The sequence below is a fragment of the Dama dama genome, chromosome 3, assembly GCF_033118175.1.
Source record: "Dama dama isolate Ldn47 chromosome 3, ASM3311817v1, whole genome shotgun sequence".
NCBI lineage: Eukaryota > Metazoa > Chordata > Mammalia > Artiodactyla > Cervidae > Dama > Dama dama.
Window position 1 is genome coordinate 71,380,323 of NC_083683.1, and position 23,803 is coordinate 71,404,125.

General features: G+C 60.8%; 2 protein-coding genes across 6 annotated transcripts; one reads left to right on the forward strand and one right to left on the reverse strand.

The window, feature by feature from the left end:
- Nucleotides 1-1,905: 1,905 nt before the first annotated feature.
- ANKRD52 (ankyrin repeat domain 52) lies at nucleotides 1,906-18,543 on the forward strand. 2 transcript variants are annotated; one of them, XM_061132191.1, is made up of 29 exons: nucleotides 1,906-2,017; nucleotides 2,328-2,411; nucleotides 2,861-2,939; nucleotides 3,133-3,203; nucleotides 4,216-4,416; nucleotides 4,924-5,011; nucleotides 5,128-5,270; nucleotides 5,564-5,776; nucleotides 6,031-6,109; nucleotides 6,358-6,472; nucleotides 6,555-6,637; nucleotides 6,746-6,863; nucleotides 7,064-7,132; nucleotides 7,333-7,473; nucleotides 7,553-7,633; nucleotides 8,739-8,850; nucleotides 9,054-9,125; nucleotides 9,374-9,575; nucleotides 9,819-9,906; nucleotides 9,983-10,100; nucleotides 10,789-11,008; nucleotides 11,195-11,282; nucleotides 11,392-11,475; nucleotides 11,581-11,726; nucleotides 11,944-12,026; nucleotides 12,227-12,309; nucleotides 12,508-12,599; nucleotides 12,684-12,751; nucleotides 13,004-13,140. In XM_061132191.1, exons 1-28 carry the CDS (start codon nucleotides 1,991-1,993, stop codon nucleotides 12,740-12,742), a joined length of 3,039 nt encoding a protein of 1,012 aa, XP_060988174.1. In that variant the 5' UTR covers nucleotides 1,906-1,990; the 3' UTR covers nucleotides 12,743-12,751; nucleotides 13,004-13,140. The 2 variants fall into 2 exon arrangements, with proteins under 2 accessions (XP_060988174.1, XP_060988166.1); XM_061132183.1 differs by lacking the exon at nucleotides 12,684-12,751 and having other exon boundaries at nucleotides 13,004-18,543.
- On the reverse strand, nucleotides 18,484-23,759 carry SLC39A5 (solute carrier family 39 member 5). 4 transcript variants are annotated; one of them, XM_061132215.1, is made up of 11 exons: nucleotides 23,621-23,759; nucleotides 22,206-22,563; nucleotides 21,869-22,052; nucleotides 20,907-21,069; nucleotides 20,557-20,726; nucleotides 20,233-20,373; nucleotides 19,758-19,854; nucleotides 19,505-19,675; nucleotides 19,248-19,328; nucleotides 18,948-19,138; nucleotides 18,484-18,765 (listed from the first exon to the last, which is right to left on the reverse strand). In XM_061132215.1, exons 2-11 carry the CDS (start codon nucleotides 22,487-22,489, stop codon nucleotides 18,622-18,624), a joined length of 1,626 nt encoding a protein of 541 aa, XP_060988198.1. In that variant the 5' UTR covers nucleotides 22,490-22,563; nucleotides 23,621-23,759; the 3' UTR covers nucleotides 18,484-18,621. The 4 variants fall into 4 exon arrangements, with proteins under 4 accessions (XP_060988198.1, XP_060988186.1, XP_060988192.1 ...); XM_061132203.1 differs by having other exon boundaries at nucleotides 19,758-19,926; XM_061132209.1 differs by lacking the exon at nucleotides 23,621-23,759 and adding an exon at nucleotides 22,850-22,989 and having other exon boundaries at nucleotides 19,758-19,926.
- Nucleotides 23,760-23,803: the final 44 nt, after the last annotated feature.

The window sequence follows — 23,803 nt, forward strand, 5'->3', positions numbered from 1 at the left end:
GTGACCCCAGCTCAACCTCTGACTCCAATTCCTCAGGTTACCAAAAGCTATTTTGGGCAATGGAGGCCATGTAGTTCCCTCCTCCCCATCCTCTGGGCCATATCCTAGCTTAGCCCTTCCTGGAAGATCTGTCAAAGCCAATAGATAAGTCAAATGTCCCAACCTGTATCCATCAGATTCCAAGCTACCTTCAGTTCCTACTTCTTCAGCCTCATCTTCATTATCATCATCAAGCATTAAGTGTCTGTTCCTATATACCTCTCTCCTTGAGCATCCTTTTTTCATAGAAAAGAAGACCAATATACAGTCCAATGTTGGAAGACTCTGGCTAACAAGGAGCTTAAAATCCCTTCTGAAACACTCGATTCCTGTATGTCAAAGATGTAAGGTGAAAAAAACAATAAAGATCTGCAATTTAAACTTGATTGTGACTGCAATATAGAGAATATAGCCAGTATTTTATAATAATTATAAATGGAGTATAACCTTAAAAATCTGAATCACTATGTTGTACATCTGCAACATATAATATTATGCATCAACTGTATCTCAATTTTTAAAAGTGGGGAAAAAAAAATTTGAAACAGCAACCTGATTGTGACGGTGTAAACTAAGTATAGGAGTGTTAAGGAGACCTGTCAAAAAGAGAAGAAACTGTTAACCAGGGAAGACTTCCTGGAAGAGGTAAGTTTTCAGTAAAACTGTGAATTTTATTTTCAAAATGGTAAAAATTTTAAAAATTTAAAGGTATATACTGATAGGTAAATTGCTCTCTCATTCCTTATTCCCTGTTCCCCAGTTTTTCTAAGAAAAACCCCTGGCCTTTGTGTATTTTTCAAGGGATCAGGACAATGAAAGTGATGAGGGTCACAGATTGTCAGAAGGCAAAGGAGGGCTTTTATACCTCTGCCTTGACAGGGTGGGCAACGTGCTATGCTTCTTTTTCCTAAATGTGTCCCTTAGAATGCATATATTGAGTTGCTGAGCTCTGCACAGGACACCGAATCATCTTTTATAAATTGTATATAAATTCTTCAATATCTACTTTTCTTCTCTCTTTTTGCCTTTTTGAGAAGGTTGACCTCCATCTAGATCTTGCCTGATTAGCTGCTCTCTGGTCTCTCCAGTGGAGAAGTACCTCGACCCTTTTCTGGGGAGAAACTGATGAGTCTTTTAAAATGTAGCCACCCTACCACCTTAACCTGGCAATGGGGGTAATTAGGCAATGGGAAAGCCCCCTTCTGTTGGGCTTGGAGTACTTCAGTTGCCAGCTAGCCAGCTAGCTCTCCTATCCTCTCTGTGGGGTTTTTCTGCAGCTAAGAATCCTTGAGGGTTCTTTTTTTTTTTTTTTCCCCTCCTCTGCAGCTCGGGCACTTTTGCTGTTTCCTTTCTACCCGAGTCTTGTCACCGCCAGCGGAGATAGGCGCCTTCCCTGCCCCTGGGACTGGTGCCATATATAACCCCCAGATCTCCACGCCCCGCTTCCCCAAGTCAGTGGGGAATGTTGAGTTGTGTGATCGCGGACCGGAGGCGTTCGCTCGGCGGAGGCATTGTGGGCTGAGTGAGATCTGGCCCGCCATTTGGTCCTCAGTTTGGAAGGCAACGCAGGAGGGCCGAGGCCCGAGTAGCCGCGAGGATTTTGTGGAGCATCCCCCGGGGGCTTCAGACTGGAGCGAAGAGCCCGGCGCGGCCGGCCTGCGGAGCTGGGGAACCGGGGCGCGAGGTGGGGGGGACCCAGGCCGCGGGGACCGCCGGGGCTGGGCGGAGGACGCCGCGGCCTGGGGCGGCCTGCGCGGCAAGCGCCCTGCGGCCGGGCCCCCGACGGCCGCCAGGGAGCGCTGCGGGCTCCCGCTCGCCCGCCCCCCGGTAGGCGGGGCTGCGCTCTCCCCGCAGCCGCCGCCGCAGCCGCCGCCTGGGCCGCCCCGTGTCCCCGGTGGAGCCGCCGCCGCCGCCGCCGGGAGCTCGATGCGGACGGAGCCCGGGCCGGGCCATGGGGATCCTCAGCATCACGGACCAGGTCAGCCCTTCTGTCCTCGCTCGCTTCCTCCTTCCAGGGCCCGCCGCCGCCGCCACGCGAGCCCGGGGATGTGCGGCCTAGGCTGGGCCCGAGCCCGGGGCTCCCGCCCCGCCCCACGCCACGCTCCCCTCAACCGAGCCGGTGTCCTTGGGGGCCTGGCGACCGGCGGAGACACCGTGGAAGCCCCCTGCAGCCAGGACCCCAGAGCCGAGCCCCTCCGGCGTCGCCCCCCCATCTCAGACCCGGGGTCCCCCGCCCCCCTCCCCGGTTCCGCTCCGGCCCGCTCGCTGAACGCCGGTTCTCCCTGCAGCCGCCCCTGGTCCAGGCCATCTTTAGCCGAGATGTGGAGGAAGTGCGTTCCCTCCTCTCGCAGAAGGAGAACATCAATGTGCTGGTGAGTTGAGATCAGGGAGGATGGCGAACCGGTAATCGGCCCTGGCGTTCAGGACCCCTCCCCACGCGTGGGGCGGCTCCGTGTCTGTTCGGCTCGGGGGAGGCCGCAGCTCTTTCCACCCTGGGATGGGCGACTGCTGAACACTGGGGATGAAGAGCAGGGCAGGCTTGGAGCACAGACGAGGAGGGCTGAGGATGCCCAGAAACGGTGTTCTCTTCTGAACCATCCGTGTCTGCAGCGCCCCCACCCCTCCTGGAAGGAGGTTGCTTCGCCGCCGGTGGCCCCGACCCCCTGACTCCACCCTCCTAGGTCCTGGCTTTGACCTAGGATTGGGGTTTAAGAGGCCAGAGAACCTGTGCGAAGAGGCTGTGGGGAAAGGCCTGGAGCACTAAGACTTGGGGTCCTGGGTAGTTCACCCCCATAGCCGCTCCTCTTCTCTGCCTTACCAGGACCAAGAGAGGCGAACCCCACTGCATGCTGCTGCCTACGTAGGCGATGTCCCCATCCTCCAGTTGCTACTGATGTCAGGTGAAAGTGGGGAGCTGGAAGGTGTGGCGCCCAGGGAGGGGCCTGAGGGAGGAGCCTTTTTGTTGTATCCAAGGATGGTCCAGCTGGGTCCAGGCGAGGTTCCGTCTCCATCTAGATTTCCTGGCCTGATTCTGGCTTTTCTTCCCCACCTGCCCTCCAACTCCCACCAGAAGAGCGTATTGTGTCCCTGCAGGTGCTAATGTCAACGCTAAGGACACACTGTGGCTGACCCCTCTTCATCGTGCTGCTGCCTCCCGAAATGAGGTACTGGCCTCCCCGCCCCTTTCTCCCTTCCGAAGGGGGCGAGTTGGTTAAAGGTGGATGACAGGGTTGGAGCGCCTTAGGCTCTGCCCCACAGGTTGGGAGGAGACCAGACCTTGGCCCCTCCCTCCTACCCCTGGAACTGGCTGGTGAGGGGGGTGGGGGCTGTGTTGCCAGCTGATGTGACGTCAGGGGAGAGCTTAACACTGGGCTGGCAGACTGCAGGGGGCCCCGCTGCCAGGCCTTAGTGACTCATCCCTCCCAGGGGGGCCACCTTGGAGTCTGACCCCCCTCTGGGCACTAAGATTTCTTTCCTTGTGTTCGAGGGGTAGGGTGGGGGGGAGTGGTTTGTGACATCCCTGCCCCTTAGGCAGCCTGGAAGTTGACAGCGCAAGGATCAAACATACCTCATCAGTTGGGCCCCTCAACCCTGAAGAGCGGGAAAAGATGACCTTCCTCTTGGCTTGGCAGTCACTTCCCCTGGCTCCAGCCACTAGGGAATGGGAATGGGGTGGGTGGTGAACAGGAGGGGTATTTTAGCTACTCTCCTCCTTGAGAGGAGCCAGTATCTGCTCACCTAGGTAATGGAGATGATTTTGATGCCTATGGAAGGATAGAAGAGGGTATTCAGGGCGTTAATGTAGTGGGAGCTTGCATCTTTCCTAAAAGTGGTGGGAGGTCAGGAACCTCTGTGTGGGGATCTGCTCTGTAGTGGCTGTATGTGTGGGTGAAGATTTTCAGGGTATGGGTTGGGAAACAATAGCGGGTGACTTGAGGAAGAGATGTATGTTTTCCTCAGCAAGTTAGGGAAGATTTTAAGCTCAAAGAAGATCCAGAAGATGGAAAGTGGGTAATTGAAATGCTCACTGTGTTGGAAAAGCACGGAGTAACTCTGTGCTGGGGTAACGGGGAGAGGGGGACGCGCGCTCTGTGCTGGCCGGTTCGCCCCTCGTCTCCTGCTGGTTTACGTCCTGCTCCCCCTCTGTCTTCTCTTTCATCCTCCGCCCCTCCACAGAAGGTGCTGGGACTGCTGCTGGCACATTCAGCAGATGTGAATGCCCGGGACAAGCTGTGGCAGACACCATTGCACGTGGCTGCTGCCAACCGGGCCACCAAGTGTGCTGAGGCTCTGGCACCCCTGCTGAGCAGCCTCAACGTGGCCGACAGGAGCGGGCGCAGCGCCCTGCACCACGCGGTGCACAGTGGGCATCTGGAGGTGAGGGCCGCGCCGGGCCACGCCCCGCTTCCTGCCCGCCTGCCTTCCCGCTCCCCTTCCCCTGCCTGCAGGCCATTAGGCCTGGGCAGCAGCAGCCCAGATGAGTATATAAATACTTGGGCTCAAGCACCAAATGAATGGTTGGGTTAGAGGGGAATTCTTGACTTGGACCTCAAGAGGGTGATAAAACCTCTGAAGCTGCATGGAAGATGTTTGCCTCCATGCTTTTTTCCTGAAGGGAGGGTCCATGTCCTTCAGCACATTTAGAAGACTTTGAAGGAGTTCAGAAGCCGCCAGATCACCTGAAGAGACTCTCTGGAGTTTACCTCAGATTTCCACCTCTGTCTGGGTTCTCCTCAGTGCCTGCTTCCCCCATTCCCCCTAGTTCTCCAGACTGTTCTGCCCAAGAGCAGAGACTTTGGGCTGCCTCAGCCGTTTCAGGTGCTCTCAGGTACGCTGAAGGCAGGAGGCTGGCTCTGAACAGGTACCTTTGCTGTCCTGCTACAGACGGTGAACCTGCTCCTCAACAAGGGAGCCAGCCTGAACGTTTGTGACAAAAAGGAGCGGCAGCCTCTGCACTGGGCGGCTTTTCTAGGTGAGGGGAGGATCTGGGGTGAGCAGGATTTGGGGCTCCTCGGGCGGGGATGGGGGGTTGCAGCCTTTGGAGGTGCTCACCCTCCACGTCCTTGAGAGCATGCGCTCCCTTCCCAGGGCATTTGGAGGTCCTGAAACTGCTGGTGGCACGGGGCGCAGACCTCGGCTGCAAGGACCGCAAGGGCTATGGGCTGCTCCATACAGCTGCTGCCAGTGGCCAGATTGAAGTGGTGAAGTACCTGCTCCGGATGGGGGCTGAGGTCAGGGTGCAGAGCGTGGCGGAGCCCGGGGTGAGGCCAGGGAGCTGGAGTTCGGAATCTCTTCGGGAAATGGGAGGGTGCTGGGGTTCCTGGTGTGGTTTGGGGAGTTGGGGGGATGTGGTGAGAGGATCTGAATAATGCTCGTCTTAAGCAGAAGTGACTTCAGTCTCTGGGTTGGGAACCTGAGGGGTCTGAGGCCACTGTTGGATTTCTGAGACTCTATCTGTGCTGGCTTCCACTTTGTTTAAACTGATACCTCCCTTATCCCCTGACCCTCACCCCTGGAAATCCAGATTGATGAGCCCAACGCTTTTGGAAACACAGCTTTGCACATCGCCTGCTACCTGGGCCAGGATGCTGTGGCTATCGAGCTGGTGAATGCAGGAGCCAATGTCAACCAGCCGAACGACAAGGGCTTCACGCCGCTGCATGTGGCTGCAGTCTCCACCAATGGCGCGCTGTGCTTGGAGCTGCTGGTCAATAACGGGGCGGACGTCAACTACCAGGTGCCTGAAGGGAGGCGTCTGGGACTCGGGGGAGAGGACCCTGGCTCGGGGGTGCTGACCGTATCTGCCCCTCTGGATAATTCTCTGGGGAGTCCTGGGTTGTGTCCTGGGTTGACCAGACCTTCCCAGGAGAAAGTGGGTTGAGAAGATGTCCCTATGTGGTTACCTTGTCTTCAAAGATGTGTCCTTTGGGAAGGGGAATAGGGCACGCTCCATGCTTTTCCACCAGGGGAAAAAATGCTGTGTTTCCACAGAGCAAAGAAGGGAAGAGTCCTCTGCACATGGCTGCCATTCACGGCCGTTTCACCCGCTCCCAGATCCTCATCCAGAACGGTATGGCCTTGGGAGACTTTGTGACCTCTTCTCTCTCCTCAGAGAACACGCCTCTAGAGCCCCCTCTTCCTCCACCCACCTCCCACGCCATCCCCAGTCAGGATGGCCCCGGGAGCTCTGGAGCCAGGCGCCTGTGGACGTGGCCCTGCTCCGCCTGCCCAGCGCCCTCGGACGGTGGCTCCCTAGCACGCGGGCGTGGCCTGGAGCCTCGGGGTGAGTTCAGTTGTGCGTGCGCTGCCCCCTTTCAGGCAGCGAGATCGACTGCGCCGACAAATTTGGGAACACGCCACTGCACGTGGCCGCTCGCTACGGACACGAGCTGCTCATCAGCACCCTCATGACCAACGGCGCGGATACCGCCCGGTGAGTGCGGAGACCCCCGGCCTGGGCCGGCGGTGGGGCTGCAGCTGGCGCCCCGAGGACTGAGCCCCTCCGCTTCTCCCAGGCGCGGCATCCACGACATGTTTCCCCTGCACTTAGCGGTTCTCTTTGGATTCTCTGACTGTTGTCGTAAGCTCCTTTCCTCAGGTATGAGCGCGCTGGCCTGAGGGTGGGCCGGAGGGCAGGAGGGCAGGGGCCCTGTCCCCGCCCCGGCCAGGCCCTCAGGGGGGACCTGCGGCTGTTCCGGCCCCACAGGTCAGCTCTACAGCATCGTATCCTCGCTCAGCAACGAGCACGTGCTTTCAGCTGGGTTCGACATCAACACACCGGACAACCTTGGCCGTACCTGTCTTCATGCTGCTGCTTCCGGAGGGTGAGCTCTCATCCCTCCCTCTCCCCCAGGTCTGGACCCCTCCTTCTCTCCTGCCCAGAGCGGCTCGCCTCTCGCGGGTGAGAAGGAGGTGGCAGAAAGGGCTGTCCAGGTCCGCCCTCCCTCCACCCTCCCTGGGGAGAAACCCGGGGCTCCTCCCAGAAGCGCCTTCTCTGGTTAACCCGCACCTTCCTTCCTTTCAGGAATGTTGAATGTCTTAACTTGCTGTTGAGCAGTGGAGCCGACTTGAGGCGGAGAGACAAGTTTGGAAGGTGTGTTAATGTGCGGGAGTGTGTGTATGCAGAGAAGGCGCCCGATCGGAGAGACCAGTGATGGGGGGAGTGATGGAGGCCAGGGTGGGGAGTTGGAGACCAAGGAGGGAGAGCATTTCAGGGCAGCTTTTGGCTGCACCTCTGGTTGCGTGTGGACCTGTCCCTGATTCTTTCCTCCCTGCTCCTGTGCTTCTCCCCAGGACCCCACTGCACTATGCAGCCGCCAATGGCAGCTACCAGTGCGCCGTCACGCTGGTGACCGCCGGGGCTGGCGTCAACGAGGCCGACTGTAAGGGCTGCGCTCCCCTCCACTACGCCGCCGCCTCTGACACCTACAGGAGGTGAGGCGCCCTCTCGGCCCTTCCCAGCCCCACGCTCCTGCCCGAGCACCCCGCCAGACTCCTCCCTCTCCTCCACCAGGGCGGAGCCCCACTCATCCTCCAGCCACGATGCTGAAGAGGATGAGCCCCTGAAGGAGTCCCGCAGGAAGGAGGCCTTCTTGTGAGTAGCAGAGAAGACCCCCGGGCTGCCCTGCCCCGGCCCTGCAAACTCCCGTCCTGTTATTCCCCCGCCACCGTCTGCTGCTGCCTTGCACCCTGAGTTTAATCCTGGGCCAAGCACCGTGGGTCAGACAGAAGTGGGAGAGATACTTCCTTCCTTCAAGAAAGGGATGGTCTTCTTGAGAGGATCAGAAAAGCTAAACACAAATTCATTTCTTCCTCAAGTGTTAAATGAGTATTTACTTAATAGGTGCACCAAGTGCTGTTGTAGGTGGTAAGGATGAAAGATGAATTACCCCGAGTTTCTGCATTTTATACCTTCTAGTGTGAGATGTTAATAATAGAGGAAATTGGGTGACGAATATATGGGACCTCTCTATTATCCTCTTAATTTTTCTTTAAGACTCTTATAAAGGGCTTATTTATTTAACAACAACAACAAAAAGATATTTAAAATGCAGGAGGCCTAACTTGTAACTGTGTGACTTCTGGCAAGTAACTTAATCTCTCTGCCTCACACAGTAGGGATAAGAACAGTATCTACCTCAAAGGATCATTGTGAGGATTAAGTGCTTTACTACACGTGAAGTGTTTAAAGCGGTGTTTGACGCATTGTAAATGTTGAATGCAATATTAACATTACTGCTGGTAGAGTTCCTGCTGGTCTGTGAGAGTGGTGTCTGGGGAGGAGGCACCTGTCGGGAAAGCTGGGGAGGGCCTCGCACAGAGGAGGGTGCTGGGGGCACGTGGGCGATGAGCAGGCCTGTTCCCGATGGGCCAGGAGGAGAAGGCAGGGGTCAGTGTGCCTGCAGGTGGGGAAGAGTATGTCGGTCAGCAGGTCGGTAACTCATGGATGTGCTCCGGGGTCCTTAGGAGCACATTCAAAGGGTTGAGGGGGCCCTGAAGCTAGAGTGGTTCAGGGCAGACCTGGAGGCGGTGGGTCTGGGCCTGGGGTCAGACGGGCCGGAGTTAGCCCAGTACGAGTAGGGGGTGGGCGTGGGCCGGCTCGGCCTGGGGGCCCCCTCTGCCCTCTCCTCTGCTCCTCCCAAACTGCACCCTCCCTGGCTGGGCCTGTCCCTTCCTCACCGTCTGCTCCTGTCCCCCAGCTGTTTGGAATTCTTACTGGACAACGGTGCAGACCCCTCCCTGCGGGACAGGCAGGGCTACACAGCCGTGCACTATGCTGCCGCCTATGGCAACAGACAGAACCTCGAGCTGGTACGCGCGGGGCCCGGCGTGGGGAGGGGGCAGGCCAGGGCCCAGCACTCAGTCTGCGTCTGCGTCTGCACTCTCAGGCCGAGGGGTGGCTGAATCCACTGTGGTCTCTCGATCCAGGGGCTTCAGGGATGGCTGTGGGTGGAGTCAAGGGCGATGTCTTGGGAATACCAGAACCTCAGCACCTCCTGTTCTGTCCATTGCAGCTCTTAGAAATGTCCTTTAACTGCCTGGAGGATGTAGAGAGCACCATTCCAGTCAGCCCTTTGCACTTAGCTGTGAGTCCCAGGTCTTTTCCTCTTGCTTTCCCCGTCCCCTCCCGCCCCAGGCCGGCTCACAGGTACCAGCACGTGTGAATCCGTCCTTGCTTCTGCCTTCTCGTGGGGATGTGGCGAGCAGGCAGTGGTCTGAGAGGGGCCCAAGGAGCTCGCGGGGAGGCCTGCTGCCCAGAGTCTCCCCGTGGGCCCCAAGAGCAGAGTGGGGCCATGTCTGGAGCTTTATCCACGGATTTCCCACACCCCTTCAGGCCTACAACGGTCACTGTGAAGCCCTGAAGACACTGGCTGAGACGCTGGTGAACCTGGACGTGAGGGACCACAAGGGCCGGACCGCGCTCTTCCTGGCCACTGAGCGAGGCTCTACTGAGTGTGTGGAGGTGCTAACAGCCCACGGCGCCTCTGCCCTCATCAAGGAGCGCAAACGCAAGTGGACACCCCTGCATGCTGCTGGTGAGGCCGCCCCTTGGGCTGCTCCCTCCCCTGCCACCCCAGGCCTCCTCTGGGACTGGTCCCCAGCTCCCTGCAGAACCCTGAAGGGACTGGGGTTGCGACAGGGCAGGGCAAGGAGGATGGAAACCTCAAGTCCTGACTCTCCCCCAAGACTCCTCCCCACCCCATGTCCTCCCATGACCCCCACCCTCCGCCCGGGCTTCCCCGACCATGCCTGACACTGAGGGCCCCCTCTTCACCTAGCTGCCTCTGGCCACACTGATTCCCTGCACTTGCTGATCGACAGTGGGGAACGCGCTGACATCACGGATGTCATGGATGCCTATGGACAGTGAGTGTGAGCTTGGGGTGGGGTGCCGGGTTCCCAGCCCTGCCAGGCCCTCACCCTTTCCCCGCGCCCTCTGTAGAACCCCACTGATGCTGGCCATCATGAATGGCCACGTGGACTGTGTACATCTGCTGCTAGAGAAAGGATCCACGGCTGACGCTGCTGACCTCCGGGGCCGCACCGCCCTCCACCGCGGGGTGAGTGGGCTTTGGGTGGGGCTGCTCACAGAAGGGCTTGGACACAGGAGCGCACAGTAGGATATCAGATTGTCTAGTAGGTGGGCTGGAGTCTTAGAGGGCATTGGCATGCTTGCTCCAGGATGAGGATCTGATGCCCGCAGTTCGTTTCCCTGATCACCTTGCTCTGTGATCACGTGTAGTGACCTGCTCACCGCCCAGGGTCCCCAGCTGATGCCACTAGCCCGGTCCTTCTCCACCATCACCCACCCTAAAGCTGTCGCCTCCTCATCCCGTGGGGTTGTTTGACTCCTTAGTCTCCCACTGCAGAGGGCCAGCGTTAACTCTCACCATCCTGCTTGTCTGATGGCATAGAGTCAGGGAAGGAGATGCCGATCCTTAGTACTTAGAATTATTAGAAGAGACCCTGATGCTGGGAAAGATTGAGGGCAGAAGGAGAAGGGGGCAACAGAGGATGAGATGATTGGATGGCGTCACCAACTCAATGGACCTGAGTTTGAAGATAGTTGAGACAGTGAAGGCCAGGGAAGCCTGGTGTGCTGCAGTCCGTGGGGTCGCAGAGAGTGGGACATGACTTAGCGACTAAACAATCCTTAGAATCATTGTTGCAAAGACAAGGGTTGGAGCCTGGGAAGCGGTTCCTACTCCTGGGCCAGCCTCAGGACCGACACCCCCATGCCACCCGCAGGCCGTGACCGGCTGTGAGGACTGCCTGGCTGCCCTGCTGGACCACGACGCATTTGTGCTGTGTCGAGACTTCAAGGGCCGCACGCCCATTCACCTGGCCTCAGCCTGTGGCCACACCGCAGTGCTGCGGACCCTGCTGCAGGCCGCCCTGTCCACGGACCCCCTGGACACCGGGGTGGATTACAGCGGATACTCGCCCATGCACTGGGCCTCCTACACTGGTGTGGCTCTGGGCCTTTGTGGGGACAGCTGAGATGGGGGCAGAGGGGCGTGGGGGAGGGCAGACAAGGACTCGTGGGTCGCTTCGGATCTGGAAGTAGCATGGGGTGTCAAGAGATGGGACAGGACCAGTGAAAGGGGCCATGGTGTCATCCTCTCCATCACCACTCTTCCCTCCTCGTCCCCAGGACACGAAGATTGTCTGGAGTTGTTACTTGAACACAGCCCGTTTTCATATCTGGAAGGAAACCCCTTCACTCCTTTGCACTGTGCAGTGTAAGGCGCTTCCTCCGCCCCAGCCCCCCCGCAAGGGTCTGTGATGTGGGCATTGGACAGACCGTCTGTTTCCCCATGTCCCTCCTGCTGACCCTTCCTCTTCCCCCAGTATTAATAACCAGGACAGCACCACAGAGATGCTGCTGGGAGCTCTGGGTGCCAAGATTGTGAACAGCCGAGATGCCAAAGGACGGTGAGTGGCAGGAGGCTTGGGAGACGCCTCCCCTGCCCCTGGCTTCCTCTCTCTGCTCAGGAGAAAGGGCCTTCCGGTTCACTCTGCCCGGACCCCTTCCCATAGGACCCCACTTCACGCCGCTGCCTTTGCGGACAACGTCTCTGGGCTCCGGATGCTGCTGCAGCACCAGGCCGAGGTGAACGCCACGGACCACACTGGCCGCACCGCGCTCATGACAGCGGCTGAGAACGGGCAGACTGCAGCCGTGGGTGTGTAGGGGCCCCATGTGGATGGGAGGTACTCCCCCTGGGTTTTCACGAGATGAGTCAGCCCTGCCAGCGGGGCTTAGGAGGCAGGAGGCATGTCTTTGAATGTTTCACCCTCTGCAGAGGGGATGCAAAACATGCGCAGACAAGAGCGGGGAGAGCCTGTCTGGCCCAGCTCTGGAAGGGAGCGCCACCCCTCTCTGCCTCCCTTCTCTTGTAGAATTTCTGCTCTATCGAGGGAAGGCAGACCTTACTGTGATGGATGAGAACAAGAACACTGCCCTCCACTTGGCCTGTAGCAAGGTACCGTCTATGCTGCTGGCGGGGCTCTCTGAATGCGGCAGGGCCTGAGGAGAGACCCGGGTCCGCCGACAGGGCTCAGGGGACGTCAGGGGCGTCCTGACCGTCTGCGGTGGGACAGCCCTGTGCACCCCTGCCCCCTCCTCAGCTCCCGTGGTCGGCTCCCACGTCTCCAGCCCTCACTCTCTGCCCCCCTCCCTCAGGGCCATGAGAAGTGTGCCCTCATGATCCTGGCAGAAACCCAAGACCTTGGCCTTATCAATGCTACCAACAGCGCGCTGCAGATGTGAGTGCCTGGGGTGGGGGGCTCTTGGCTGAGGGGTGGGGGCCAGGAGAGGTGGAAAGGAGGCTGCTGCCCGTTCCCGGGGCTCCGGCTCTCTGGAGCTCACGGTATTCGCCCGGCAGCGTGCCTGCTCCGGCCGAGGGTGGAAGGGCAGCTGGCCACCCCCTTGACTTCACCCTGCCCTTGTTCCTTTCTTCCAAGGCCGCTGCACATCGCTGCCCGGAACGGCCTGGCCTCCGTGGTGCAGGCCCTGCTGAGTCGCGGGGCCACCGTGCTGGCTGTGGATGAAGAAGGTGGGTGGGGTCTGGGGTCAGGGACGTTCTTCAGGAGGTGACTTCTTAACCTGGCTGGTTAATAAACTGGATTTTCTTCCCAAGGGAACTCTTCAGAGCAGGGACCCAACACCGATACGCTAGAGTCTCTGAGGGGAGTCTGACGGAACTAGGTGGAGCCTGCAGGGTCCTCAGGACGACCTCCCGCACACCTCAGCCTCCCGTCCCCGGGCCCTGCTCTTTGCCCTCACTCGGACAGCCTGCCTGTCAGCCCCCCGGGGCCCGCATGGCCCCTGATTGTGACCCTGTGGGGTGCTGGCCTGCCTCAACTCCCCTCTGCAGAGAAGAGCGCTCAGGGCCCGGGGTGGGTGGAGGGGGCCCAGGGATCCAGGACTCTGGGCTCAGTTCTCGCCTTTGCCCCGCAGGTCACACCCCGGCCTTGGCCTGCGCCCCCAACAAAGATGTGGCAGACTGTCTGGCCTTGATCCTCTCCACCATGAAGCCTTTCCCACCCAAGGACGCCGTCAGTCCTTTCAGCTTCAGCCTGCTCAAGAACTGCGGCATCGCGGCAGCCAAGACGGTGGGTGGCTGCGGGGCCCTGCCCCACGGGGCCTCGTGCCCCTACAGCCAGGAGCGGCACAGCGCCATTGGCTTAGACGGCTGCTACTCCGAGTAGCCCCCTGCAGTGTCCCTCCCCCGCCGGTGGCTTGATTCCTTGTTCTATTTATTTAGGAAAAGTCTATACATTTAGGGCACTTTAAAGGAGAACGCGACTGGGCTGGGGGTGGAGGGGAAAGCGCTGGGGGGCTGCTGCTCGGCCCTTTGCCACACGTCCTGGCCTGGCGGGGCTCTGGGACCAACAGGGAGCATCCCCGGCCCTTGGCACCCCCAGGGCACCCCCTTCCGCCGAGTGTCCCGACATGACCGCTCGCTGCCTGGCGCCCGCCTCTTCTGTCCCCTCTCTCAGTTCCCCCTTCTGCTGCCAGCTGCCCCTTACTCTTCCTTCCGACTCGCCTCAGGCCCCTTCCCCGCCGCCCCTGCCAGGCAGATCCCCGCCTCCTCTTCCATGCCCATCACTGCCTCCCTGCTCGGCCGGCCCCTCCATCCCCGCAGCAGTGAGAAGCCTTAATTTCTGGTACTGTGTGAGCACTCTGGGGGTGTCCCCCTCCCCCTTCAGGGGCAGCTAGCGGACGAGGGGGGAGGGTATTTAGCACTGGGGCCTGGAGCTTTTCCCCTCCTTCTGTATCCCATCACCCCTGAAGTTCAAATGCAAAACACTTGAAGCAGCAACTACTGTACCTGGGCCCCAGCCTGCACTCCCGGCTCCTCGTGTGCAAATCAAGGGCCGGCCCCGCCCCGCCCCTGCCCCGCCCCGCCCCTGCCCTGCCGGCCTGGCCGCCTAGCCACGCACTTTAACCCCCCACCCCGCTTCTTTCTTTTAACTTCTTTTGGGAGGGCGGAGCCTGTGGCCATTCCCCCTCTGGCTCTCCCCTCCCTTGACTTTGAGGCTTGTCATGAATTTTTAAGTAAGCATTTTATCCTTTAGGGGAAGAAACAAATTAATTTCCTGTCCATTTCAAAACCACAGCCCTAGTCTGCCCTCTGTGTTTCAGGCATGTGTTTGCATGTGTGCCGAGGGGAGAGCCTGCTCTTCCTCCTGTGTCCCCGTCCCACAGTTGCTCTCTGCACCCACCCCAGCCCATCTGCTGCCGCCTTCTGTGATGCCCGAGCACCCACTGCCCCCAGTCACTCCTGATCTGAAGCCAAAGATGGAGGGGCAGGGCAGACTAGGGACCGTGGCTGCTCGGGGGCCCAGGGGTCTCCTCCGCCGAGAGGCGGAAGGTCTGCGTCCACTGGGGCTTGGTCCCTGCCTCCCCAGCAGCTGGGAGAGAAGGGATCAAGCTAAGGGATGCGCTGAGATTTCCCAGCGTTGCGCCCGACAAGCCAAGCTGGGCTGGAGTGAGGAGGGGGCAGTTTTCTCTCTAAATGTAGCATTGAATTTGGCCCTGGTCCCTTCAGACGCCCTGTCCATCCATCTCCTAGCTCTGCCTCCTGGAGAGTGGGACCCGCTTCCTTAGCCCAGCGTTCCCTTCCTCACACTCAATACCTCAGCCAGGGGCCAAGACACAGAACTTGAATAGAGGTCCTGCCCTCCCCACTGCGCGCGTCCGCGCCCAGTCTGGCTGCCGTCAGTATTGCCCCCGAGGACTGGACAGGCTTCGTTTACACTGCAGGGCCTCCCGGGGTGGGGGTCCCCTCAGGCTCCTTCCCCGCCCCTGCGTGCTTTATTCGCCACCTTCTATACCCTTTGCAGCTGTGTCCCCCGCACGTCTGGCCGCCCTTGCCTGGGGTGGGCTGCGGGGAGCGGGGGGACATCCCAGGGACTGCCCGCTCCCTCGCAGACCCCCTTCACCATACCTCATGCTGGTTTCCCGGAGCCTGGGGTGTTCATCCCAGCCCTTCCTCTTGCTGTCTTGCTCCCGTTTCCTCCCCCCCCACCCCGCCCGTGTCTTGCTTCCCCCAACCTTCAGTTCCTAAACCATTTCAAAGCTTCCGAATGACCATTATTGGTAAGAAGGAGTATGCAGCTTTTAGTTTTAATCTTTATTTTCAAAGCCAAAGGGCCTTGCAATGCCCCTCTTGCCCACCTCCCCGCGCACCCTGTCCTCCCCTAGACGACAATCAATGTGACCTCTCTTAAGGGCTGCAGCCCCCCGCCCTTCCCCCGTCCTGCTGGTTCTGCAGAGCTCGCCCCTGACTTCACTTCTCTCCTTCTTCCTGTTCCGCCCCCCCCCCCTCATTTTGGTGCTGGGAATTAGGTGGCGGGGGGGGGGGGGGTGCGCAGGGAGACGGGTCCCTGGGATTAGACTCTCGAGATTGCAGTCGTGTTCTCCTTCATCAGTGTCTGGTGACGACAGGAAGGCTCGAGTGTTTGTCGGGAGCCCCGTGGTTTTGCTGGATGAGATTTCTGGTGGCTGCCCAGCCCCTGCCGCGCTTTTGGCACACCATCAGCAGTGTCAGGGCAGGCGTGAGGAGGCCAGGAGGCCGGGCAGCCTCCTCCCTAATGCCAAAGGAAGTCCCACACCCCACCCCAGGCTCCCCAACCCCTAGTGTCTTTTGAAGCATTTTGACCATTCTCATGGCCACTGCATATTTATTTTAATGTTAAGTTTTTTGGTTTTTGTTTTAAACCTCTTTGACTTAAACGGGTGTGGAGAAATCAGCCAGGCAGAGTGCCCCCCCCCCCCCAACCTTAAGGAGGTAGGGCGGGAAGGAATCATCTCCTTCCCTTCGCCCTCCCGCTCCCTGTCCCCTTCTCCCCACCGCAGCTCTAAAGCACTTGCTTCAAGTCATAAGCACTTTTGAGAAAAGGCCTAAGTGAGGACCCCGGGAGCCGCCCCAGGTCCCAGCGAAGGGGACAGAGCGAGGCTACGCAGGAGACAGGGAAACAGGTGTGTGAGTCAGAGGGTGAGATGGAAAGAGCCAGTTTTTAGTTTCTGACTTTTGGGGAGATGTTTCTGATTGGGCGGTGGCTTTGGTAGGGTTGTGTACTATCCTTCAGAAAAACAAATGGCACAAACTGTGGGTCCCCGGACGGACCAACAGACCCGGGTCACTGCCGCTGTCCCGCTGAGACGGACGAGCCCCCTCGCCCGCCCCGTGGCCCCCTGAGCCATGGACTGCTGAAAACCACTGAATGTACAGCCCAGGCTGGGGTGGGAGCGGCCCCTGGGGGAGGGGGCTTCTCCTTTTGTTTGGTGCTGTGGGGGGCGGGAGAGATGAGACGGAGGGACTGCCACCCCACTTAGACGTGTTCCTTGGGGTGGGGGGGCAGAGGAGGGCCCGCCTCCCCCTCCAACCCCAGCCATGGCCCCCCTTCCTTCCTCACCCCTATCCGTTTTGACTGTAAGTCCAGCTCACCTTTGCCTTCAATGTGTAACCAAAGGAAAACTCAATACTGTTAACACCGCTGTCTGCCCACCCGAGCACCTTCTTACTCCCTGGACCTAGGAGGGGAGAAGAGGCGGGGTGGGGCGGGGGGGGCGTGGGGCCAGAGTGAACGGTTCTGCAGCTGTGTACCCCCCCAGACCTCCCTCGGGGTCTTGGGAGGGGGCGTTGGGGCCAGGCTGGAGGCACTGGGAGCAGGCACGCTTGGGATCTTGTGTACATGAGCGTCCCTGGTCTGAGTGGCTCCAGGACTCTGCTCCGAGGGCGGCCCCTTCCTCCTCCCCCTCTGCCATTTCTCACCCTCTCCCCACACCCGGTGTTCATTCCCCCACCTCCCCTTCCTGCCGCAAAGGAAAATAGCCTTACAGACCCTAGCCCGGAACCCCTCCTCTTGGGGCAAACCAGTGCGGGGCCCCAGCCCACCTCGTTTGAACCCTACCTTTGAAGGAGGGGTAAGGAGTAAAAAGCAGCCCCTCCCATCTAATTGTGGTGGCCCCAGCCCTCAGCCTTGACCCAGACTGGGCAAGAGCCGAGGGGAGGGATCTTTGAGGACCAAGCCCAGTGGTCTGGGAAGAGGGAGGTAGAGAGGGAAGGGTCTGACTTGGGGACCCCCTCCTCCCGACCCAACCCCTAGAGATGCGACCAAATCCCAGAGACGGGAGGGAGCTGGGGTGGGGAGGGTCTGCTCTATGAATTACTTGAAGGTACTGACTGAGGCTGCTGATGCCCACTTAGGTGTGAGGGGACAGCACTGCGTCTGGGAGGGCCGAGCGGGGCAGGGTTGAGAGGGCCTGCCCTGGGCCCTCGCTCCCTCCTGCCAGGCGCGTTCCCTGGGCAGCCTGGCTTCGCCTCCCACCTGCGCCCCTCACCCTGGGCACCTCTCCAATTGCACTAAAGTAGCGGTGTGCCAGTCTTACCCCACACCGGGGCGGGGTCTCTGCTTCCAGTCCTTTCTGCCCACCGCCTCTGCCCCCGTCCCGGACAATCTCCTTGCTCCTCTGTATTCCCGGGTAGCTCGGCTTTGTGTGTGTGTGTGTGTTTTGGGGGGTGGGGTGGGTTCTGGCTGGAGTGGGCTTGCTAGGGGTTTGGGAAGGGCTAGGGGAAAGAAGGCGGATGAAGTCTCCTGCCCCCTTCCTCAGCTCCCGGCCACATAAGCCTGGGAGGGAGGGTGCCTACCCTCGCCGCCGCCGCCGCCGCCGCCGCCGCGTGTCTTGCAGATGTGCCAAAATGGGGGTGGGGGGGGGAGGGCGCCTGGCAGAGCAGCCCCCAGGGTGGCTCTCTCAAAGCAATACAGTTCCCCCGGCCTGGGGGACGGCAAGACAGGGGAGAGGGTTGGGTCGGGGCCCGGGGGTCCCCGTGTACAGCTGTGTATATTCAGGGGTGTTCTCCGTGCGGTACCCGCCGCGGGCGTCTCTGTGTGTGAACCTCCCCTCCCCCGCGCCCTGCATGACCTGTGATGCTGCAGACCCATCATCCTGTGTGCAGGCGCGTGCTGGGGGCGCGAGGGGCCGCCCGTGTCCTGCCGCTCCCGCCGCCCTGTGACCCATGTACTCGGTTGTAGGAAGTAAAGAGAACTGAGCACAATTCACTGGATTCTAGTGGAATCTTTGTCTAAGCAATGTTCCCCGCCCGCCCTCCTCCCTGCCCTGGATTCACCTGTGGTGCTAGCGTCGGGGGCGGGGGCGCGGCGGCGGGGTGTTTGATGCCGGTGGGCAGCAATAAAGGGCAGCCCTGCGGGGATGCCTGCACCCCCAGGGTGCTGAGGGCAGCCGGGAGAAGGGGGGACCTCGGTGCATCGTCCAGACCCAGCCCGCCCCTTCCTCTCCGGGCTGAAGCACAACGCTGTCCCCGCAGACCAGACCCAGCGTCCTGCACCCTCCAGGCCCGCCCTCCGCCCGCCTGCTCTGGGCCCTCCTCCTGCCACCTCCCCGGGTTTCTGGGCTGTTCTGGTGCAAGCACAGCCGTCGTCGTCATGGCTTGGGGATGGGTTCTGTTTATTAAAATCCTATTGATCCTACTGGCCCTGCGTCCTGCCTCCGTTCCTCCGGCCGGGGGGAAGGCCGGGCAGCCTGGACGCCTTTCCACCGGCGCCCCGTCAGTCGTCAGAGACAAGGGGCCATAGCTGCTCCTCCAGCAGGGCTATGGTGAGCATGAGCGCGCCCCCCAGCAGCAGCCCCAGCCCCTGCAGCAGCATGTGGAGCCGGGGGAGAGGCTCGGGAGGACGGAGCAGGGCTGGGAGCTGGAAGGAAAGAAGAACGTCGGGGGTCAGAAAAGCCCCCTGCTTCCGGCCCGCCCCCGTGCCCCCTCTTCCGCTCGCATCTCAGACGCTGGTGAGCCAGGCTCCGCCCCCGCCCCCGCCACCCTCCAGGCGGCTCCCAGTGCCCGCCGCCCTCGGTTTCTCTGCTCCCCCCCACCCCTCACCATGTCCACGAGGGCCACATAGAGGAAGACCCCGGCAGTGACCCCGAACACCCAGGGAGTGAGGGGCACAGGGCCCAGGCTGAGCCCCACGCCCAGGGCCGCGCCCCCCAGCCCCAGGACTCCGGACACCAGGCTTAGCAAGAGCAGCTGCCGGAAGGACAGGCCGGCCTGGAGCAGCATGGCGAAGTCACCTGGGCGGAGAGAGGACGGGGCGGCGCGGAGTGAGCCCGGGCCGCCCCTCACCCACGTCACCCCCCGGCCTCCACGGAGTCAACCCCACTCCACTCCTGCCATTCCTACCCAGTTCGTGAGGCAGCTCGTGGCAGAAGACCGCGACGGTGGTGCTGAGACCGCTGGAGAAGCCGTCAGAGAAGGCAGCCCCTGGGTGGGCCAGACGGGAGGTGGGCAGTCTGAAAGAGGGGTCTTCGCCGAGGCAGCGGGGCAGGGGCCCCGAGCTCTGCCCTCCCCCCACTTCCCGGTAGCCCTACCAGCCCCACCCGGTAGCTAGAGGCCCATCCTCTCCCTGACCCCCGCCCTCCAGCCCCCGTCCCACACACCGATGGCCAGCCCGTCAGTGAGGTTGTGCAGACCGTCTCCCAGGAGGACCATCCACGTGATGTTGGTGCCACCACCACCCGGGCACCCGTGACTGTGGCCTTCGTGCCCAGGAAGGGCTGGGACTGCTGGGGGCTGGCTGTCCTGCTCTCTTGGGCTCTGAGCCCCTGGCTCTGCAGGAGGGAGGACAAGAGCCCTGTTGGCGGCTGCAGGTGAGCTGGGAGCCAGGGCCCACCCCTCACGTGCTCCGGTCACCTGGAGCTGCCTGCAGGGGCTGAAGGGCCATCCCACTGCCATCCTCCAGGTCCAGGCTTGGAGTTCTGAGGTCCTTTCTTTTCTGCCTGCAGCATCTCTGAAACGGGAGGGCACCCTTCCTGGTGCAGGAGGCAGCAGAGCCAGGGGGCAGGGAGAGCCAGGCTGCCCGCTGCGAGAATGACATTGGCTCCAGCTCCGGCACTTGGGGGTGCTCCCTGGCCTCTGCTGTCTCCCCAGGTCGGCACCCCTCCGTTTCTCCTTGCCCCGAGCTCAGGAGAGGAGCCCGTTTGGTTGGAAGCCCTGGGTCTGTGCTGAGGAGCCCGAACCCACTCCCTGCTGGCCATGAGGCCCCGCACACACAGTCAGGCAGACGTCAGAGCCAGGAGCACTCGGCCCCTCACCTCCCGGCTTGAGCGGCCAGTTCTCGGCTAGGACTCTGGTCTCGGCAGGAAGAGGACAATAGGGTGTCACTCACTGGCTTGCGCCCTCGACTCCGCAAGAGCCCCAGCACGTTCTCCAGGATGAAGAGCAGGAAGAGACCGCCGAGCACTGACAGCCCGGGGCCCAGGTCCTCCTCCGGCCGCCCGCCGGCTGCAGCGTGCTGCCCTCCTTGGGCCTGACGGAGAGGCGGTCAACGGCAGACTCCAGAAGCCCCCCGCGCCCGACAACACCCCTCTCCCGGGGTGGCCTTCACCCACACTCCCCACCAGAAGGCAGCTGCGGGCTGCGGCTGGGGTGGGAGAGAGCATGTCCTGTGACGGGGGCCCTGGGGCAGGGGGCAGGGAGGGGCTGCACGTACGTGCGGCAGCAGGTGCAGCAGCGCGTCCCCACAGAGGGTGCCCACGGCCACGGCCCCCAGGAAGCCCAGCAGCGGCCGCAGCAGACGGGGCCCCAGGAGCCGCAGCAGCAGCAGCGAGAGCGGCGCGGGCAGGCTGAGCAGCAGGACGGCCAGGGCGCTCTGAGCCAGGGCTGCGCAAAGTCAGGGGCTGGAGTCAGGCGGAGCTGCAGGGACGCCTGAGAGGTGGGCTGGGGCTGAGAGGCGCTGCCAGGGGAGGCAGGGCCCCGGTGAACCCCCTTCCTTGGCCTGAGCCCCACCCCCCCCCCAGGACTCGCGTGCCCCACCACCCACTCCCGCTCTCACCCACTGACCAGATAGTAGGTCCCCTGGGGGGCTCGGAGCTGGGGCCTGGATGCAGACACGGCTGTCGATCTGATAAAGCAGGGCTGGACACAGCAGAGCGAACTGACGAGGCGTGAGAGCGGCAGCAGGGCTCAGGCCAAAATTGACCAGCAGCTGGGAGCCATTCAGACACTGGGCAGGTAGAGGTGGCGGTTAGGCACCGGGGAACTGCTGGGACCTGGGACTCGGATCTTGGGTGTCTGCCCTTCCACTGCATGAACTCCTGGGTCTCTGCCAGGGTCCACTTCACTCACACTGGCGGCTGCGTCAGGGACTCAGGACAGTCACTGATAATCAGCATATGTTCGCTATCAGTGAATATGCAAACCAGAGCAAATGATTCAGGGCAAACTGGGTGCTAGTGAGCACTGCCACCATCTCCCTCCCTCCGTAGCTCTGGTGTCTCCTTAATTTAGTGATGATGGTCAGACAACTAGAGCCCTCCCTTCCAGAATCTTAGAAGGGAGAAGAACCTAAAATGCCACGCAAACCTCCTCTCAACAGCCCTGACACATTCCACCAGACTTGGATCGAGTGCTTCCTGTGATGGGGTGCTCACCCTCACCAGGTCTGTTTCAGGGCTGGGTTTGGCTGCCCTCCGGTGTGCATGGAACACGTTCACTGACTTTCTGGATGATGATAGCCATCTACCCGCTTCAGGCCTCCTCTCCAGGTAACCAGCCCCAGATTTCACCCTGGGCTGCTTCTCTGGATTCTCTGCTTTGCCAAGTGTGGCCCCTAAACCCAGTCTTAGAGCTCAGGGCATGGGTCTACCTACTGTGAGCACAGGGGAACATATTTCTTTACTGGAATAACGTACCCTAAGATCACACCTGGATTTAAGTAGCCATTTTAAATTACTGAGTCTTCAAACATTTCAGGCCATCTAAATCCCGTGGCTCCTATCCCCTCGGGAGATCATAAGACTCACATCCTCATTCAGATGGTCAGCCAGGGAATGGTCCAGCAGCAGAAGCCTGTGAAAGAGGCCCAGGCCCGAGGGGCCTGGCCCATGGGGTGGTCCTGGGGCCTCTGTCCCCGCCAGGTCACCCCACCCCGAGGGGTCCAGAGGCAGCCCTGCCCAGACATTCACACTCAGCTCGGGGTCCTGCGTCCTAGAATGGATGGGATGGCAAGTCAGGGTCTGAAAAACGTGTGATTCCGGAAGTCTGATGTTAGGAAGGCAGAGCTAGGCAGCCGGAGGAGACTCTTCTCAGTAGGGAAGAGCTGGGCTATGACACTTTGGGTGAGGGGAGATGGGTTAGTACCTGTGTGTGGAATTGTCTCCAGCTGGGGGTGCACCCCGACCAGCAGGAGGCCCGTGGTGTCCCAGGCGAAGGGCCTGAACTCGGCCTAGTCCCAGGCTGTGGAGGAGCCTGGCTAGGCCCCCTGCGGTCAGCGTCCCGTTCTCCCCATAGAGACCAAACAGCTGGGCCAGGTAATGGTTCTGTTCCTGCTCAGCAGGGCCCAGGTAGGGGCCTGAGCCCTCCACCCAGCCCAAGGCCACCGACACACACAGGCCAGCCAGCAGATGACTCATTGGGGGCCCCATTCCTGGGGGGACAGGCTCAGAGGCTCTGGTTCCGGCTTCTATTCCCCCTGGTGGAACATCCTGAAGACTGTGCCCTGGAAGAACGAGGAGGAAGGGGCTGGGGCTCCTGCCGTGAGCCCACACTCCTCACACCCCACCACAACCCAGTATAGCGGCAGCCCCACTCGCTCACCCTTCCTCCCCATCGCCTCCTTCTGAGCAGCCTCTTGTTTACCCGTTCCTAGAGCAAGCACTTTTCCTGACCCAGAACACTGCCTTCCCCTGATCCAGAGCCGCCCAGACCGTCCCTCCCTGTCCCCCAGAGCTCACCCCTCAGCCTCAGCCCACCTCTCTCATACCCCTCAACCCCCAGGGCCTCACCCCCACGGCAGTGTAAGAGCCGTCACCGCAGGCCCCCACGAGGCCTGGCTGTGGGCACTGAGAGGTTCCTGAGTTATGGAGGGGAGCCGGGCTCGGTCTCCAGCTGCCCAGGTAAGTTGGAGGCCACGTCAGATAGAAAGCCAGGATGGCCAAGCCCTCGCCCCTAGCCCAGCTGCCTGGGGGTGGGGCCAGGGGAGGTGCCAGAGTGGGAAGAGTCACATCAGAGGAGTTAATGGTTCACTGGTCTCTGGGGTGGGGGTCAAAGGTCAGTCTTGGCTGGGCCCCCGAGTAGGGAGGGGCCACCCTCTGCCCCTGGAAAAGCCACATGGCCAAGGAGAGCCTGGGCCTGGCCATTTCTTCTAAATAATTTACACACGCCCCCAAGCCAGTCGGTACCATCTTAGCCTCTTGCTGCCTAAACTGCCACCCCACCTACCTTACATACGGCATTGGGCTTCATTCAGCTCCAACCCCCACGCCCCATGCCCACATTCCCTGGAAAGTTGGCCCCAGATGTCCCTAAGCTGGAGAGGAGGGTAAAAAGGCAGATGAGGGGCAACCCCAGACGCAGGGGGAAGAAATTGTTTTTAGCAATTCCTCATCCCAGGAGAGAAAGAGCCAGAATTCAGGGAATCATGACCAAGACAGGGGACACTCTGGTGGGAGGAGGAAAGGAGTGCCTGGGCCCTCTGCAGATGTCTGACCTGGCTTTAGGTTGGGGAGCACAGTCTGATCGGGGTGATCAGTCCAGGGGGTCGAGGCTGGCATTACCTGACAGCAGGAAGCAGGGACACCTGGAGGAAGGGGGACACCGTCTTCTCGGTTCCAGCTGCAGGGGGGTAGGCAGGCAGGTGGACAAGGGTCACGGCAGGGAGGCGGCAGGGGAGGGGCACACCCTTAAAGGGGCAGGCCCTGCTCCTCCCCTCCACCTCCTAGGGACACCCCACCTTCCGG

What these genes read in the sequence shown, in the direction of transcription:
- ANKRD52 (XM_061132183.1), top strand. Translation starts at nt 1,991, where the DNA reads ATGGGGATCCTCAGCATCACGGACCAG. An exon ending in GCACCGCCCTCCACCGCGGG is followed by an intron (nt 10,101 to 10,788) that starts GTGAGTGGGCTT and finishes TGCCACCCGCAG; the next exon opens with GCCGTGACCGGCTGTGAGGA. An exon ending in TCCACTTGGCCTGTAGCAAG is followed by an intron (nt 12,027 to 12,226) that starts GTACCGTCTATG and finishes CCCCTCCCTCAG; the next exon opens with GGCCATGAGAAGTGTGCCCT.
- SLC39A5 (XM_061132203.1), bottom strand. Translation starts at nt 22,489, where the DNA reads ATGGGGCCCCCAATGAGTCATCTGCTGGCTGGCCTGTGTGTGTCGGTG. An exon ending in GGAGACAATTCCACACACAG is followed by an intron (nt 22,053 to 22,205) that starts GTACTAACCCAT and finishes CATCCATTCTAG; the next exon opens with GACGCAGGACCCCGAGCTGA. An exon ending in TGCTGCACCTGCTGCCGCAC is followed by an intron (nt 20,374 to 20,556) that starts GTACGTGCAGCC and finishes CCTCTCCGTCAG; the next exon opens with GCCCAAGGAGGGCAGCACGC.